This window comes from Rhinatrema bivittatum, chromosome 6, assembly GCF_901001135.1.
Source record: "Rhinatrema bivittatum chromosome 6, aRhiBiv1.1, whole genome shotgun sequence".
Taxonomy (NCBI): domain Eukaryota; kingdom Metazoa; phylum Chordata; class Amphibia; order Gymnophiona; family Rhinatrematidae; genus Rhinatrema; species Rhinatrema bivittatum.
This window is the reverse complement of record NC_042620.1, coordinates 151,711,519-151,727,161: the sequence shown is the minus strand read 5'-3', so window position 1 is coordinate 151,727,161 and position 15,643 is coordinate 151,711,519. Positions and strand designations below refer to the sequence as shown.

General features: G+C 39.7%; 1 protein-coding gene across 7 annotated transcripts in view; it reads left to right on the top strand.

Moving 5' to 3' along the window:
* Positions 1–15,643, top strand: part of SLC39A10 (solute carrier family 39 member 10) — a 314,976-nt gene that overhangs the window by 200,604 nt on the left and 98,729 nt on the right. For all 7 annotated transcript variants that reach the window (XM_029606079.1, XM_029606076.1, XM_029606077.1 and 4 more), the window contains exon 8: positions 9,356–9,436. In XM_029606079.1, coding sequence (XP_029461939.1) covers positions 9,356–9,436 — 81 coding nt within the window. The remainder of the gene's footprint in view (positions 1–9,355; positions 9,437–15,643) is intronic.

The following is a 15,643-nucleotide window of genomic DNA, read 5'->3' as shown; positions in this document are numbered from 1 at the left end:
GCAGAAGAACCTGTCTGGAACATCAATCGGCTGGATGCCCGGGTGGTCCGGTTGGAGTGCTTTCAGTTCAGCAGCAGGTTGCAGGGTCGAGCAGTCTAGATAATATCTGACAATGCAACAACAGTGGCTTACATCAATTGGCAGGGAGGCACCAAGAGCCAGAAAGTGTCGCAGGAGATAGACCAACTTATGGATTGGGCAGAGGTGCATTTTCAGAAGATCTTGGCCTCACACATTGCAGGAAAAGGCAATATGAGAGCAGACTTCTCAGCAGGGAATGTCTGGACCCAGGAAAATGGGTATTGTCAGATGAGGCATTTCAGCTGATAGTGGATCGCTGAGGCCTTCTGTTTCTAGACCTGCTGGTGACTTCTCGCAATGCGATGGTTTCTCGATTCTTTAGTCTCAGGAGAGATCCAAAGCCTTGGGTATTAATACTCTCATGCAGGAATGGCCAGAGGACAAGCTGCTGTATGCCTTTCCCCAATGACTCATGTTGGACAGAATGGTTCAGAAGGTCAAGGGTCACAGAGGGATGGTGCTTCTGGTGGCACCAGATTGGCCCAGGAGACCATGGTATGCAGATCTGCAAAGGCTTCTGGTATACTTCCCCCCCCCCCCCCCCCCTGGTTTCTGGCAAAGAGTAATCTGTTGCGGCAAGGACCTGTTCTTCATGAAGATCCAACTCTATTTTGTCTTACAGTATGGCTCTTGAGAGGGCTCAGTTGCTGAAGTGAGGATATTCTATTACAGTGATTGCCACCTTGCTATGAGTGAGAAAGTTCTCCACTTCATTGGCCTATATGTGGGTTTGGTGAATGTTTGAGGCTTGGTGTGAAGATCGAGATATTCTTCCTCATTTGGTTAAGATCCCACTCATTTTGGAATTTTTGCAAAATGGATTGAATAAAGGATTGGACCTTAATTCCTTAAGGTACAAGTAGCGACTTTCGCCTGTTTCAAGGGTCAGGTGAATGGTGGTCCCTTGTCAGCGCATCCAGATGTGGCCCGTTTCTTGAAAGGAGTGAAGCATCTTAGTTCTCCCTTACGGTTACTGGTGCCCTTGTGGAGTCTTAATCTGGTTTTAGATTTTTTAGTGGGCCCTACATTTAAACCGATGCATAACATTTCCTTGCAGTTACTGACCTTGAAAACGATGTTTCTTTGGCGATTTATTCTGCGCATCGAATTGCGAGCTGCAGGCCTTGTCTTGCTGGAAGCCGTTCCTCCGAGTGACTCCAGGGGTGATACAGCTGCATACTGTTCCTTCCTTTTTGCCAAAAGTGGTCTCAGATTTTAACCTGAATTAGTCCATTTCCCTGTCGTCGCTGGATTGGGGAAGAAATGTGGAATAATATCGTCTGTTGTGATCCTTGGATTTCAAGAGACAAATTGTGAGGTATCTAGAGGTTTCTAAACTTTTTTTTGGGAAGACTTATCGCCTGTTTGTCCTCCATGGTGGTAGTAGACAGGGTGAGCCAGCTTCGCAGGCTACAGTAGCTCACTGGATTAAAGAGGTGATCACGGCCACATATGTGGATACTGAACAGCCGTTGCCTAGTCAGGTTAGATCTCATTCCACTAGAGCTCAGTGTCATGGGTGGAGGTTAGATTGTTGTCTCCCATCAACGTTTGCCGAGCTGCGACGTGGTCCTCCTTACACATCTTTTCCAGGTACTATCATCTGGATGTGCAGCCCTGAGACGACGCAGCCTTTGCACGTGTGGTTTTGACTGGACCGCAGGCAGCCTCTGCCCTGTTTGGGAGTAACTTGGTACATCCCACTAGTTCTGGATTCATCTGGCTAGACGCTAAGAAATGAGAAATTACTACTCACCTGATAATTTCCTTTTCTTTAGGATAGTCAGATGAATCCAGTTTCCTGCCCCTGGCTGCCTAATGATTGTGCTATGGTGGTCCTTCATGGCTACGTGTTCCAGTAGTTACTGGTAAGTGTTGTTCCAGTCCCTAGACTAGTGTTAATATGTTCTTTGTCTGAGCTCAGAGTTTCCTGTTGGCTGAGTACTGAAATGGTTATCTGTTGTTCATCAAGTTTTTGCTAGTATGTCCACAGTTGACTTTTGAAGAGAATACTGGCAGTCTGTGATGTCAGTTTTGCTCAATCTCGCATCTGCTGGTAGAGGTGCATAACCCACTGGTTCTGGATTCATCTGACTATCCTAAAGAAAAGGAAATTATCAGGTAAGTAGTAATTCCTCAGTGCTGGACATTTTGTCCACATTCAACACCATCTATCATGGCATTCTCTTCCATTTGAAAGAGTATGGTATTTCAGGTCAGTCTTGTCTTGGTTTACCTCATATCTTTCTGCACTTTCCTCACAAGTAAGAATAGGTCATAACAGTTCCACCTGGTATAGCAATTTGACTGGTGTACCTCAAGGCTCAGCTCTTTCCTTCTTACTCTTCAGTATTTATCCTGCACCCATCTTCAAAATTCTAAACAATCTTTATGGAGACTGTCTAATTTTTGCAGATGATATTCAGTTCTTTGTTAAAACAGTTCCCACATGGTCGGAGACAGTTAGTTTACTTGGAATTTGTCTTTAAGCCATTAAACAACAGCTTCATCTTAAATAGGCATTAAACATTTCAGAAACAGAATTAATGACAATCCTATGTTCTGACAATGATTCCATACCTCTTTCAGTAATGCTGGACAACCATAAATTTTCTATCCTTTCCCATGCCAGAAGCCTTGGGGTATGACTAGACAACAAACTATGTTTTCATCACCATATTAAAATGGTGATAAAAAACCGCTTCTACAGGCTGCGGGTACTCTGTGGCCTGAAGGCCCTTTCAGAATTTGAAGACTTTAAATTGATTGAAATGACATCTCTATTACCTATTCTCAATTACTGCAATACCATTTATCTAGGACTGCCAGCCTCCTCATGAAACCATTATAATTACTTTTGAATTCCACAGCGCGTCTGGTTAGTGGCAAAAGCATATGAATCATATTACACCCACTCTTACAGCTTAAATAGCTACCCATTCAGTTTCGAGTTCAATACAAAACATCACGCATAATGCACAAGATTCTTAGCACCCTTCCATAAATTAACTTTCTACTATGAATTTATCAGTCTATAAGAAACCTGAGATCTCAAGAAAGGAGGATCTTTGAGGTACATTCACTAAAAAGCACACTTATCCATAACAAGAGATTGTGCCTTTTCTGTAGCTGCATCTGAGATGTGGAACTCCAATACCAGAATCATTAAGACTGATGGAATGCAGAAAAACCTTTAAAGCACTCCTAAAAACTTTTCTGTTGGGGCTAGCTTTTGTGTAGTTGACAGTACATAAAACCTTATTGAAAAGGAAGCAGTTTTTATAACGACTTTGTTAATGCTAGTTTTTTCTCAGAATTTATTGTAATTAAAAGATTTTGTTTTAGATTGGATTATTATGATTATTGTTTATGTTATATTGTGCATCACCTAGGCATAGGCGATTAATAAATTTTAACAAATACATGCCCTCAACTATAAAGCATAAACATTCCTGCCCTCTGTTCTAGGTGTCTCAGGTATGTTGATACTTTTCTGATAAAATATAACATTGAAGGAGCAATTAAGGGGCAATTTTCAACTATCTACATTGGAACAAAGTCCATGGGCTTTGTACTAATTCTCAAAGCGAAACTACATGTGTACTTTTCTCTTTGAATATTGCTGTGGGTTCAAAGTACACAGTAACTTGCATCTGCTTTTTCTGAGGGTTGAATTTTGAAAAGTAGTACCTCAAAACCAAACATTCTCTGAAGACAAGCCGTCAACTGAGTCCCAAATGGATCAATTTATTGTGTCGACATTAAACAGAATAAATCGAATACAGCTTTCTGGAAGGCAAAAACCTTTCACTGCACATGTGCAATAGCTCCCACAGCACAATGATCCTGTGGCTCCCCTCAGTGTGATTTTGTCCATCAAGACTGTTGGACATGTTTTTTTTGTGGCCTCGCATATCTTCAGAAAATATTTTTTCTTCTGGCTTTTCTTTCAAACTTAGTTACCGTAGTTAGAATTTTTGGCACTTCTCAAATTATTTTTTCTTCTTTTTCAGTTCTGGTAAACCAGTCCATGCTGTTTTTCTTCAGCACAGCTGTGTCATAAGGCCTCCCATTCACCTTTTTTCTTACTTTTGGACTCTTCTATCAAGAAATTTTCTTTGATTTGCTTCTTCGATTTTTCTTCATCATGACAGAAAAACAGGTCAGTAGCTTCAGGTTCTGTCCAATGGGCAAACAGAAGATTACCATTACCGATAATCACCAAGTTTCCTACAAGTGTTTGAGGCAAGGCCACAACTACTCCAACTATAACATCTTTGCAGAGATATTGCCCACAGCAGTTTTGCTGAGCTTTCCTTTCTGGTGAACTAAAATTCAGTTTATTGAAACTAGCATCAGAAATTCACTGTGATGGGTCACAGAACTGCACAAACCTGATGGTGGCTAGTTCATGCCAGAGAGTGCTCAACTACTTCTGCTTCTGAATTTGAGAATAAGCCCTGGAGCTGTCAGAAATCTGTTACCCTATTCAAGCTAAGACCTGGTCTCTGTGTGCTTGAACGGGGAGCCAAGGAGAATCTGCACTGAGTTTTTTGATTGGAGGCTTCAAAGCATTGTCGTATCTCTTCAACGCACTTCTTCCAGAGCCACGAGGTTCATAATAACAATGTCTGGTGGTGAGCGCTGTGCCCCAAGCATGCACAAATGCTGTCTCTATCCATAGGTCCATGTCTGGAGTCTTCAATACTAATGTTGAGAGAGCAAAGACTAACACTTATTCACCAGTAAGGCTGACTCCGCTGCTGTTATCCAATCTCTTTGAAGCAGTTAGGAGGATCTCTGAAGTGTTCACTCAGTAATATCTGTCGTGTCAGTGTTTAAGTACTTCAGCCCTCCATGATGATTTAAGTGGTCTTTCTCTCAGGAGCACCTGTTTTGACACCAAAAATGATGGTATGACACAGGTTCCATGTCCCATGCCTTTCTTGGTGCTAAGTCACAGTTGAAATGTTCAGAGTTGGAATCCTCTTCTGTCCTTCGCTCTCTTAGACTCAAAACCCAGTTTTAGGTACTAGGGGTCTACAGCTTCAGGATTGGTGTGGTCTCAGGCTACCTGGCAGGGCCATCCCTAGGATAAGACAAATTGGGCAACTTCCTCAGGCTCTGCACTTTGGAAGAACTTTGTTCATCAGCAACTCAAGTGCTTCTCTGCTGGTGTACCAACCTACCCAGCTCATCTTTGATAAAGCCCTTGTTCTACCCTGATAATGGCAGCTTCTTCCCCCTCCTCCCTGAGGTGCAATCCCGTCAGCCCCTACCCCAGTCCACCTGTTGCTAGTTTCAATCTGATGTTTGAATATGTGGTGTCAGTGGTTCCTGCAAGACTATGGGGCCCTGTAAGTTAAGACTGCTGATTGAAGGAGGCAGACACAAATAAAAAACACTGCTTTCCTCCTGCTGGCGGGAGGGAGACAGAGGATTGCACCAAGTGAGGGAGAGGATCATATTGCAGGTGAGGGGGGAGGGAAGAGGCTGCCACTAACATGATATAGCAAGACTTAATTGTATGGAATTTTAAAGGAGCCTTGCACATCCCATAGAATAAAAGCTGCTATTAGAGAACCAATCTTCTCTGACTTCAGTCTGGGGAATCCTAGGGCTCTGCATACTTTTTTTTTTTTAAGAGTACCACCATTTCAAAGAGGAATACTCATTTGATCTCCCAGCAGGTCCCTTTCCATCACAGATCAGAAACTGGCCTGTGAATACTTTCCTTTCCTGTCTCTGTTTAAGGGTTGGCTGAGGCCGTCCTCTTTGAGTTACACTGGGTTCACTTTCAACCTGTATCGCTTCTCGAAAGTTTAAGATACTTGGATGCTCTCCATAAAGTTGGTGGCACTGCCTGTGCATCCTCTATTCCAGGATGTATGGAAAAGGAAATGGGAGACATTAAAAATTGCACTTCTTGTTGATAAGAGGACTGACATGAAGCAGCATCTCCAGGTAGCTGAGGGATTCAACAAGCTCCAGTTATTATACTGGAATGTAGTAGTAGAATCTTCCCTAAAAAAGGCCTAAGAACATAAGAAATTGCCATGCTGAGTCAGACCAAGGGTCCATCAAGCCCAGCATCTTGTTTCCAACAGAGGCCAAACCAGGCCACAAGAACCTGGCAATTACCCAAACACTAAGAAGATCCCATGCTACTGATGCAATTAATAGCAGTGGCTATTCCCTAATTAAACTTGATTAATAGCCGTTAATGGACTTCTCCTCCAAGAACTTATCCAAACCATTTTTTAACCCAGCTACACTAAGTGCACTAACCACATCCTCTAACCACATCCACTAACCACATTCCAGAGCTTTATTGTGCGTTGAGTGAAAAAGAATTTTCTCCAATTAGTCTTAAATGTGCTACTTGCTAACTTCATGGAATGCCCCCTAGACCTTCTATTATTCGAAAGTGTAGAGGTTAAGAAACTTTGCCTTGCTATTCCCATGACATGATTCTTAGAGTCTAGATCTCTTTGGGAAGAAGCATTTCTAGCATGCTATGCTCCAGGTTTGTATAGCATTAATACTAGATTTATATGATCACAATCGTGAAAGAGGCCAGGAATTCAGAGTTTTCTCCTTCAGCAGAAACAGGAAGTTCTGACATGAGAAAGAAATAGACAAGGTGTGTGAAAATCATCTAGTCCATATGGGCTTGAAATGGAAAAAAAAATAGCAATCCTTTTCCATAACTTTTTATGCCCATGGTCTCCCTTGGACTGTTTGAGGATATGCAGGAAAGGCTCAAAGATATGCCTTGCACTGGGGAGTCTCTTCAGAGATCAGGTCAAAAAATTGATGGAACTCTTGAAAGATCATCATTCCATGCTTCAGATCCTATCCAGTGCCATCTCTGAACCTCCCTCCACATCTCAGAGGCTTCATGTGGACCACCTAGAAAAAGTTTTGTTTTTTGTTTGTTTTTTTTCCTTTGAAGAAAAGTATCTGAAGCTTCTGGACTCAAGGTTTCACTATCATAACCAAAGAAACTCATAAGGTTTATACTGCTACCCAGTCGAGACCAAGAATGAGATTTTGACTAGATCCAGAGGAGAATCCCGTTCTGTTTTCCAGAAAACCTCCCTGTGTGAGGGAGGTTGATGTTTTTTGTAAACTGTTGGCCCATTGTAGCCTCTGACAGCTGGGTTTCGTAAATGTGAAGTAAAATGCAGGATATAGCCATGGAGAATCCATCCACATTGCTCACCCAAAAGAGCACTAAAACTTACTGAAATCCAGAACTTGCTCATTTGGCCTGAAAGGAGAATTCCAGAGTAATCTAATCTATCCTACCACAGGAGATGGAGGATAATTTTTGCATCAAGTATGTTCTAGTTTTCAAAAAGACAAATGGATTCCTATGTATCCTAGCATTAAAGGCCTTGAAAATATTCCTGAAGAGGAAAAAAATTCTAAATTAACTAGGTCTCCATAATTCCCCTTTATCAACAAATGAGAGACTGTTCTTTGACTATAAAGAAGGCTTACACCTACATAGAAATACTTCCTGTGACTGTGATGAATCTGATTCATAGTAGGGACCGAGCCCCTCAGATACTGCGTGCTGCCTTTCGTTTAGCTTCAGCACAGCTCGTATTCACAAAGTGTCTTTCAGTCCTCCTGTGCAAACTGGGAAGTCATATTTCTCTGCTTGGACATTTGACTGGTCAAGAGTGTATCCAGAGCATTATCAGACCAGTTATGAAGAGCACCTTTTGGGGACTGCAGTCCTTTGGGTTCATTAGCAACTGCCCCAAATCCGGTCTTAGCTCAAAACTTCAATTGCAGTTTATAAGAGCTCTCCTAAATATTGGCTATGCCATGGCTTATGTAATCACCAACAGTGCCAGTAGCTGCAGTTGAAGGAGTAATTCAGATTCTGCAGGTAGCAGCTGGGTCCAGGTTAAGAAATTTGGGCCTAATGGCTTCCACAGTTCACATAACTCCCATTGCATGTCTCTGTATGAGACAAACCCAGTGGAATCTAAAATCCCAATATCTGAGCCACATGACCTTCCATATGCAGTCACACACTCCACTTATGTGATTGGTTAGCTACTTTCCAGATAACACCTGTTACAGATAATCAACTTCACTTTGGTCATTTGTAAATTATTGGGTCCTATTTTGGAGGACAAGAGGCAATCCAGATAGACTATTAAAACAGGTATTTCTTCATGTAAAGACTGAATTCTAAGAAGTAAAAGCATCATATAATCCCATGTCCTACGTACAAAAGTGTAGAAAACTTAGAAAATAATTTTCCTATTTTGTAATAATAAATAAGCAAAGAAAAATGGTCTCTGTCATGTAATATATATAATCAGTCTCACACAGACTTCTGGCATTCAATAGACAGATACACCTGAAAAATCATTCTCTCAAAAAAAACACTACAATACATTTAAACAAGGAGAACAATATTGATGTCAGTATTCCCAACTTGTGCAAGTTTTTTATTTTAAGAGAAAATTTCATCCAATAAACTTCTTATGTTGCAAAATTTGTTCCCATAGCTTATGCTTGGAGATTAGGGATGTGCCTGGGAAATTTTTTTATTTGATTCATTTTTTGTTCAAACAAAAATTTTCCATATTCATTCCAAAATACCCATTCATTTCATTTGTTTTCAGACATTTATGCACATAAATTCTGTTTTGTCATTTTTTTTCCTTTTTGTACCACCCCCTGAAATCAAACAGAACAAATGTGCATCTCTACTAGAAATCATATTGCACTTGAATCTTTGGGGGTTTTTTTTTGGGGGGGGGGGGGTAGGTGGTTTGGCAAGGACTGTTAACATGTTTTGTGTGAATTTTGCTGGTCTGTTAACTTCCGTTCTTCAGTGTGGCATCTTACTAATGAATTACAAGTACTTTCCTTATCAAATTGTCTGCCATTTGCAAGGCATAGCCAAATATTCTCAGGTGTTGCATCAGTATTCCCAGGTAATAGGAATTTACATTTATAAATGAATGTAAGAACACTCATTTCAAGTGAAAAAGAAGTTCAGCTAGTGTGCTCAATTTTCAGTCTTTCATTAAGTCCTTAATTACTCTATAAGCTGAATGCAGTATCAAGTGGTTGCAATAACGTTTGTTCCTGCATGATCATTGTTAGAACTTAAGAATACATTAGGTATGTGAACGTTGTACAACTGATTATATACCTCAGTAATGATGAACATGTATAATAAGCAGATATGACTGACAGTTTGACTTAGAGGTAGAATATTAATATGTTCTTATTTGTACAGGAGCAGCTTTTAGTGCTGGGTTGACTGGAGGAATTAGCACATCTGTAGCTGTATTTTGTCACGAACTTCCCCATGAATTAGGTAAGATTTTTTTTTTATTATTATTATTCCCAAGAGTTGCCCAGCAGATTTTGTTTATATTTTAATATCTATGGTAATGAAAAAATGTCAAGCTGAAGGGGAATAATGTGGTCAAATTCATGCTTGGGAGCTAAAGCTTTGACATCCTATAACGTGACTTAAGAATAAATCTCTAAAAATTCTTGATGTGATTACACAACCCTTGACATGGATCAAGTCAACTTAGAAGATCAAAGAGAAGCATTGATATTGTGTTTCCAATGAACTTCTTTCTCTTGAGTTTGAAAAGTTTATTGAAAATCCTGATACAGATATTTTATGGAATGTAGATGAAAACTGGAGAGCATGGTAGAAACTGTTAATGTTTTGTTAAAAGGATATTGGAGCAGTGAACCAAAAAAGTTAACGACATTGTTCTATATTTCTCACTGATATATAGATTTTATATTGAACTTAGTGGAGGAAACCAAAGCTGGTACTTTTTTTTTTTTTTGGGTGGGGGGCCAGGTAATTTCTTCTTCCTTTGAGGTACCAGCTCAATATGTACCAGGGCTGGGATCTAGCACTATGAGCCTTAATTTTCAACATCCTGGAGATGTTTTTCTTATATATATTAACTCCCAACTCAGTAAATCTGTTTTCCTCACCTGTATCAACTGTCCACCAAGATACAAATTTGCCTAAAAGAATCCCTTTCCCTGTTAACCTGAACATCAAGTCCCTGGCTCTGACATCATGAATATTCAGCACTCAATTGTATCTCTTCATCTGCACCTCAAAAAATGGAAGATGGTATGATAGCTGCTAGAAAAGATTCCACCTGGAAGTTGTATAATTTCAAATGGACAAGGTCTCACTTTGGTATATTATTCATGGGAAGCTTGGCCTTTTTATCTGTACTCTAAAAGACCTATTTCAGTACTTGTTTTGCTTTTCCTCAACAAATCTGTGTTCATCCTCAATGAAAGTCGGTATATAAAAGCCTTAAATAAATAAATAAATATTAATGGAAAACTATATCATTGCTTCCTCTGGAGTTCAAGTCCATGTAGGGGTTATGGGACATAAAACCCCTAGTAAAGAAAATGCCAGTCTCATTGGACCTTAATGTAGTTCTAGCCCAGCTTATGAAATCACCCTATGAATCCATGGAATTAGCAGGATTCAAGTACCTAATCTGGAAGGTGGTTATTAGTAGCAATATCCTTGACCTGAAAATTAAGCGAGTTCCAAGCATTCATATATAATCTTCATCCATGCAATTCTTCCACAATAGGGTAGTCCTTCATATCTATCCTAAGTTCCTCCCAAAGGTGATTTCAGCATTTCATGTAAATCAGTCCATTTCCTAGTGTGTAGACAGATGGACTCAGGACCAGTGGGTTATGCTCCCCTGCCAGCAGATGGAGACCGAGCAAGCTGACATCACAGGAAATATACTCCTGCAGATACACCAGCCTGCTAGCATTTTCCATCTCCAGCAGTGGACATGCATCTCCCTATGGGGATTGCTTCAGATTTTGGAAGGAGAATTTACACACAAATTATAAAAGGTTCCACTTTTCTGCAGTGATACCAGATGGTCCCTCCCCCAATTGAGAATTCCTGAGGTGATTTCTGTGGTCCCTCAGAGGTGTGCCTTGGTCCAGTAGCCGGTTACGCTGGCATGAACTTAACTGATTATACAGATTAAAGGCAGCGGATGCAGTAAGCCAAGCATCATGTACCTATAGTTGGTTTATTATTTTTCCTTATGTCCATCATTTTGGGCTTTTGTACATTAAATTTCATCTTATCATTTAGTTGCCCAGTCTCCTAGTCTTACTGTGTCCTGCAGTTCCTCACAATCCACTTCTGTTTTAACAACTTTGAATAATTTTGTGTCATCTGTAAATACGATCAACTCACTCGTCATTCCCTTTTCCAGATCATGTATGAATATTTTAAATAGCACAGATCCCAGTTGCAATCCATGTGGTATTTCACTAATGACCTCTCTCCATTTGGAAAACTATTCATTTAGTCCTACTCTGTTTCTGGCCTTTTAACCAGTTACCAGTCCACAATAGAACACTGCCTCCAATCTGATGACTTTGTAATTTCCTGAGGAGTCTCTGAATGGGGGAATTTGTCAAATGCTTTCTGAAAGTCCAAATACACTACATCAACTGCCTGACCTTTATCTACGTGTTTATTTACACCTTCAAAAAATTCTAAACGATTGGTAAGACAAGACTATCCCTTGTTAAAGCCATGTTGACTCTTCCCTATTAAGTCATGTCTATCTATATGGCCAGTAATTTTGTATTTTTAAGAACGGCTTCTACAATTTTGTTGGGCATCAATGTCAGGCTCACTGGTCTATAGTTCCCCAAATCACCTTTGGAGCCCTTTTAAAAAATTGCATCATATTTGCCACCTTCCAGTCTTCAGGAATTGTGGCTGTTTTAAATGAAAGTGTTAGTTTATTAATAACATGTTAGCAAGTTTGTTTTAGTTCTTTTAGAACTATGGGGGATGCCATGCAGTCCCTGGGATTTGTTACTCTTTAGTTTGTCAGACTGATCTATTACATCCTCTATTGTCATAGATATTTTTTTTAGTTGCTCAGAATCTCTACCATTAAAGAATGTTTTCAGGTGTATATTCCCAACATCTTCCTCTGTAAAGACTGAGGCAAAGAATTCAGCTTTCTGCTATTTTCTCCCTGAGCTCCCTTTTTACCCCTTGGTCATCTAGTAGCTCAACAGAATCTCTCTCAGGTTTTTTGCTTCAAATGCACTTTAAAAAATGTTATTACTTTTTGCTTCACTGGCAAGCTTTTTCTCAAGTTCTCTCTTGGCCTTACTACTATTTGACATAGTGCTTATACTCTTGCCTATTTTCATCATTTTGGCTCTGCTTTCCATTTTTTGAACAATACTGTTTTAGCTTTAATTGCCTCCTTTATCTCACCATTAAACCATGCTGTCAGTCATTTGGTCTTCCTTTGACCATTTTTAATGCATGGAATGCATTTTATCTGGGCTTCCAAAATGGTATTTTTAAACAATGGCTATGCCTTATGCAAACTTGTAACCCTTGCAACTATTTCCTTTTAGTTTTTTTTTCTTATTTCCTCATTCTATCATAGTTTCCCTTTGTAAAATTGTATACTAATGTCATATTTTACTTAATGTCCTCTTTTCACTGATTATGTAAAATTTGATTGCAGTATGATCGTTATGGCTTAGTGACCTCACCACAGTAATCCTTCATACCAGATCATGCATTCCACTGAGGACTAGATCTAAAGTAGCTATCTTTTTCTTCTGTTCTAGGACCAGCTAGTTCATGAAGCATCAATTTATATCATCTAAAACTTAACCTCTCTAGCATGTCCCGATAAGATATTGACCTAGTCAGTATTGGGGTAATTGAAATCTCCCATTGTTGTATTACCAAATGTATTTGCTTTTTTTAATTTCAGGTAGTATTTCAATCTGTTACTTCATTTTTGCCAGGTGTCCGGAAGTATATACTGACTGCTCTGTTCTTACCTGTCATGGAATTTCTATAAGGATTCCACTCTGATTTTTATCCATAAGGATTCCTGAAAGATTTTTATCATGCTTGACGAAAACTGTCTTTTACATATAGTGCCATCCCTCCACTAATTTGATCTGCCTTATCATGAAGATATAATTTATACCTTGGCATCACAGTGCCCCATTGATTATACTCCTTTCACCTTATTTCTGAAATACCTATAATGTCTTCATCCTCGTATATTGCCATATATTCTAATTTATCAATCTTACTGTTCAGACATCTGGCATTCACATATAGACATTTTAAAGTATGTTTGTTTATACTTCCCCCCCCCCCTTCTTTGTATTCATAGTCTGCTTGTTAGCAAATAGTACAGGCAGTTTACTCATTCACATCTGGGTTCGCTTTGTCTACGTCCATCTGAGCAACTTAAGCACAACCTCTGTACTAGGATATTCTAACTTCCCTGTTTTGCAAGTATCTTTGGAAAATACATCCTTCTGAACTTTGCATTTCTGAGTAACTGTCTGCTTATCCCCATGATCTACTTTAAAAGTTGCTCTCTCTCTTTTTTTTAAATGTTGATGCCAGCTACCTGGTTCCACTCTGGTTAAGGTGGAGCCCATCCCATTGAAATAGGTTCATCTTTCCCCAAAGTGTTCCCTAGATCCTAAAAAATCTAAAACCACCTTCCTTGCACCATTGTCTCATCCATGCATTAAGACTCTGGAGCACAGCCTGCCTTTAGGGTCCTGCATTTATTTATTTATTAAAATCTGTTAATCGCTTAATACTAAAAAGGAATATGCGCTGTACAATAAAAGCATACAAATTCAAAGTTAAACAATACAAAGACATTGAGTAAAATAAATTCCTGGACAATGGAGTCACTGACACATCATTACTCTTTTAAATGAGATACACATGAAGGAGCACTACAGCACTTGAATATTTCTGATGCTGATTTTACAGTAATCTTTGGCAAACCTTTATAGATGGAAATGTAGGCTTATGTGTAGGCTTGCCTAAATTAAAAAGGTTTTGTTTTGGGGGGGTTTTTTTTTTTGTTTTTTTTTTTTACAATCATCTGAATGTCTTCAAACACATATCCGTAGGTCTACTGAAAAGGAGTTCCACAGAACTGGAGCCATAACAGAAAAAGCGCACTCTCTAGTTACTTAGAGATGAGCAGATTTCACTGAGGGGATGTCGAGCAAACCTCTCTGTGACAATATTGAACTGCCTAGATGGTTGATATAATTTGAGAAGAGTGTTGGACCATGGACAAGAATCATTGCTAATCAATTTGAATGTATTCATCCCAATTTTACATTTAATTCGTTGGTGTATAGGAAGCCAGTGAAGGTTCATCAAAGTGAGAGTGATTTGGTCATAGCGTTTAATTCCAGTGATAAGGCATGCTGTCACATTGAGTTCGAAAATCTGATTCATGAAGCATTTTCTTGAGGCCCGAGAGAACACGTAGATTAAATTTAAAAAACGCCTAATGACCATTTTGATGTGTGAAACAAATGACAAATTGCTATCTAACATAATCCCTAATCTTTTCATACATTTTTGGATGGGAAGTATATGATTGGCAAAGCTAGCTGATGAGTTTCAATACTCAGACTACATTCTGTGTTTTCAAAGTTCAGTTTTTACCATATGAAGAGAAAGTTTGTTGTATTGCAGCCATGTTTTGATTGTTGACATACAGATTCTTAAATGAAGAGTATCCTGCCAAGTAATATGTAAACAAAGTACAAATTGGATGTCATTGGCATAGATTTTATAGCAATCACTCAAACTGGCAAGGATTTGACAGATTAGGGCAAGATAGATATTAAATAAAACTGAAGAAAGAGAAGAGCCCTGAGGAACACATGTTTCAATGGATGAAAGTGTAGAAAATTTGTTCCAAATCTTAATCTTCTTAGAATTATTTTGGAGATAAGAAATGAACCAGTTTAAGATAACGCCGGTCTTGCCACACTCCTGCAAACGATGGAGGAGTATGTCATGATAGATAGTGTCAAATGCAGAAGAGTTATCAAGAGGGACAAGAATAAATTGATGGCCATTGTCAATCCCCCTCCTTAAGTATCAGTAAGTGAAAGCAGTGAGAGTTCAGTGTTCATGGCACTGGAGATACGTATGGATCTGGAGAATATTTAAGGCCTGGTGTGAGGAACGCAGGGTGCCCCTACGAACGGCAAAGATTCCCATGATTCTGGAATTTTTACAGGATGCCCTGACAAAGGATTGTCCCTCAACTCCTTGAAGGTCCAGGTGGCAGCCCTCTCTTGCTTCAGGCCCAAGGTGAACGAAACCCGTCTGTCGAACTTAACCCATTTCCTAAAGGGGTTAAACACCTCTGACCACCCTTAAAATGGCCGATCCTCCTATGGAACCTCAATCTAGTATTGGACTTCCTACCAGGGCCTTCCTTTAGACCAGTGCACAGTCTGTCGCTACACCTGTTAACACTAAAGACTGTATTCTTGGTGGCTATTATGCTCGGCTCAAATCTCTGAACTACAAGCGCTGTCATGTCGGGAACCGTTCCTTCGGTTTACTCCAGGAACAGTACAGCTTCGCACCATCCCCTCCTTACCAAAGGTAGTCTCAGATCTGAACCAGTCCATTTCCTTACCATCCCTGGATTGACGCAAG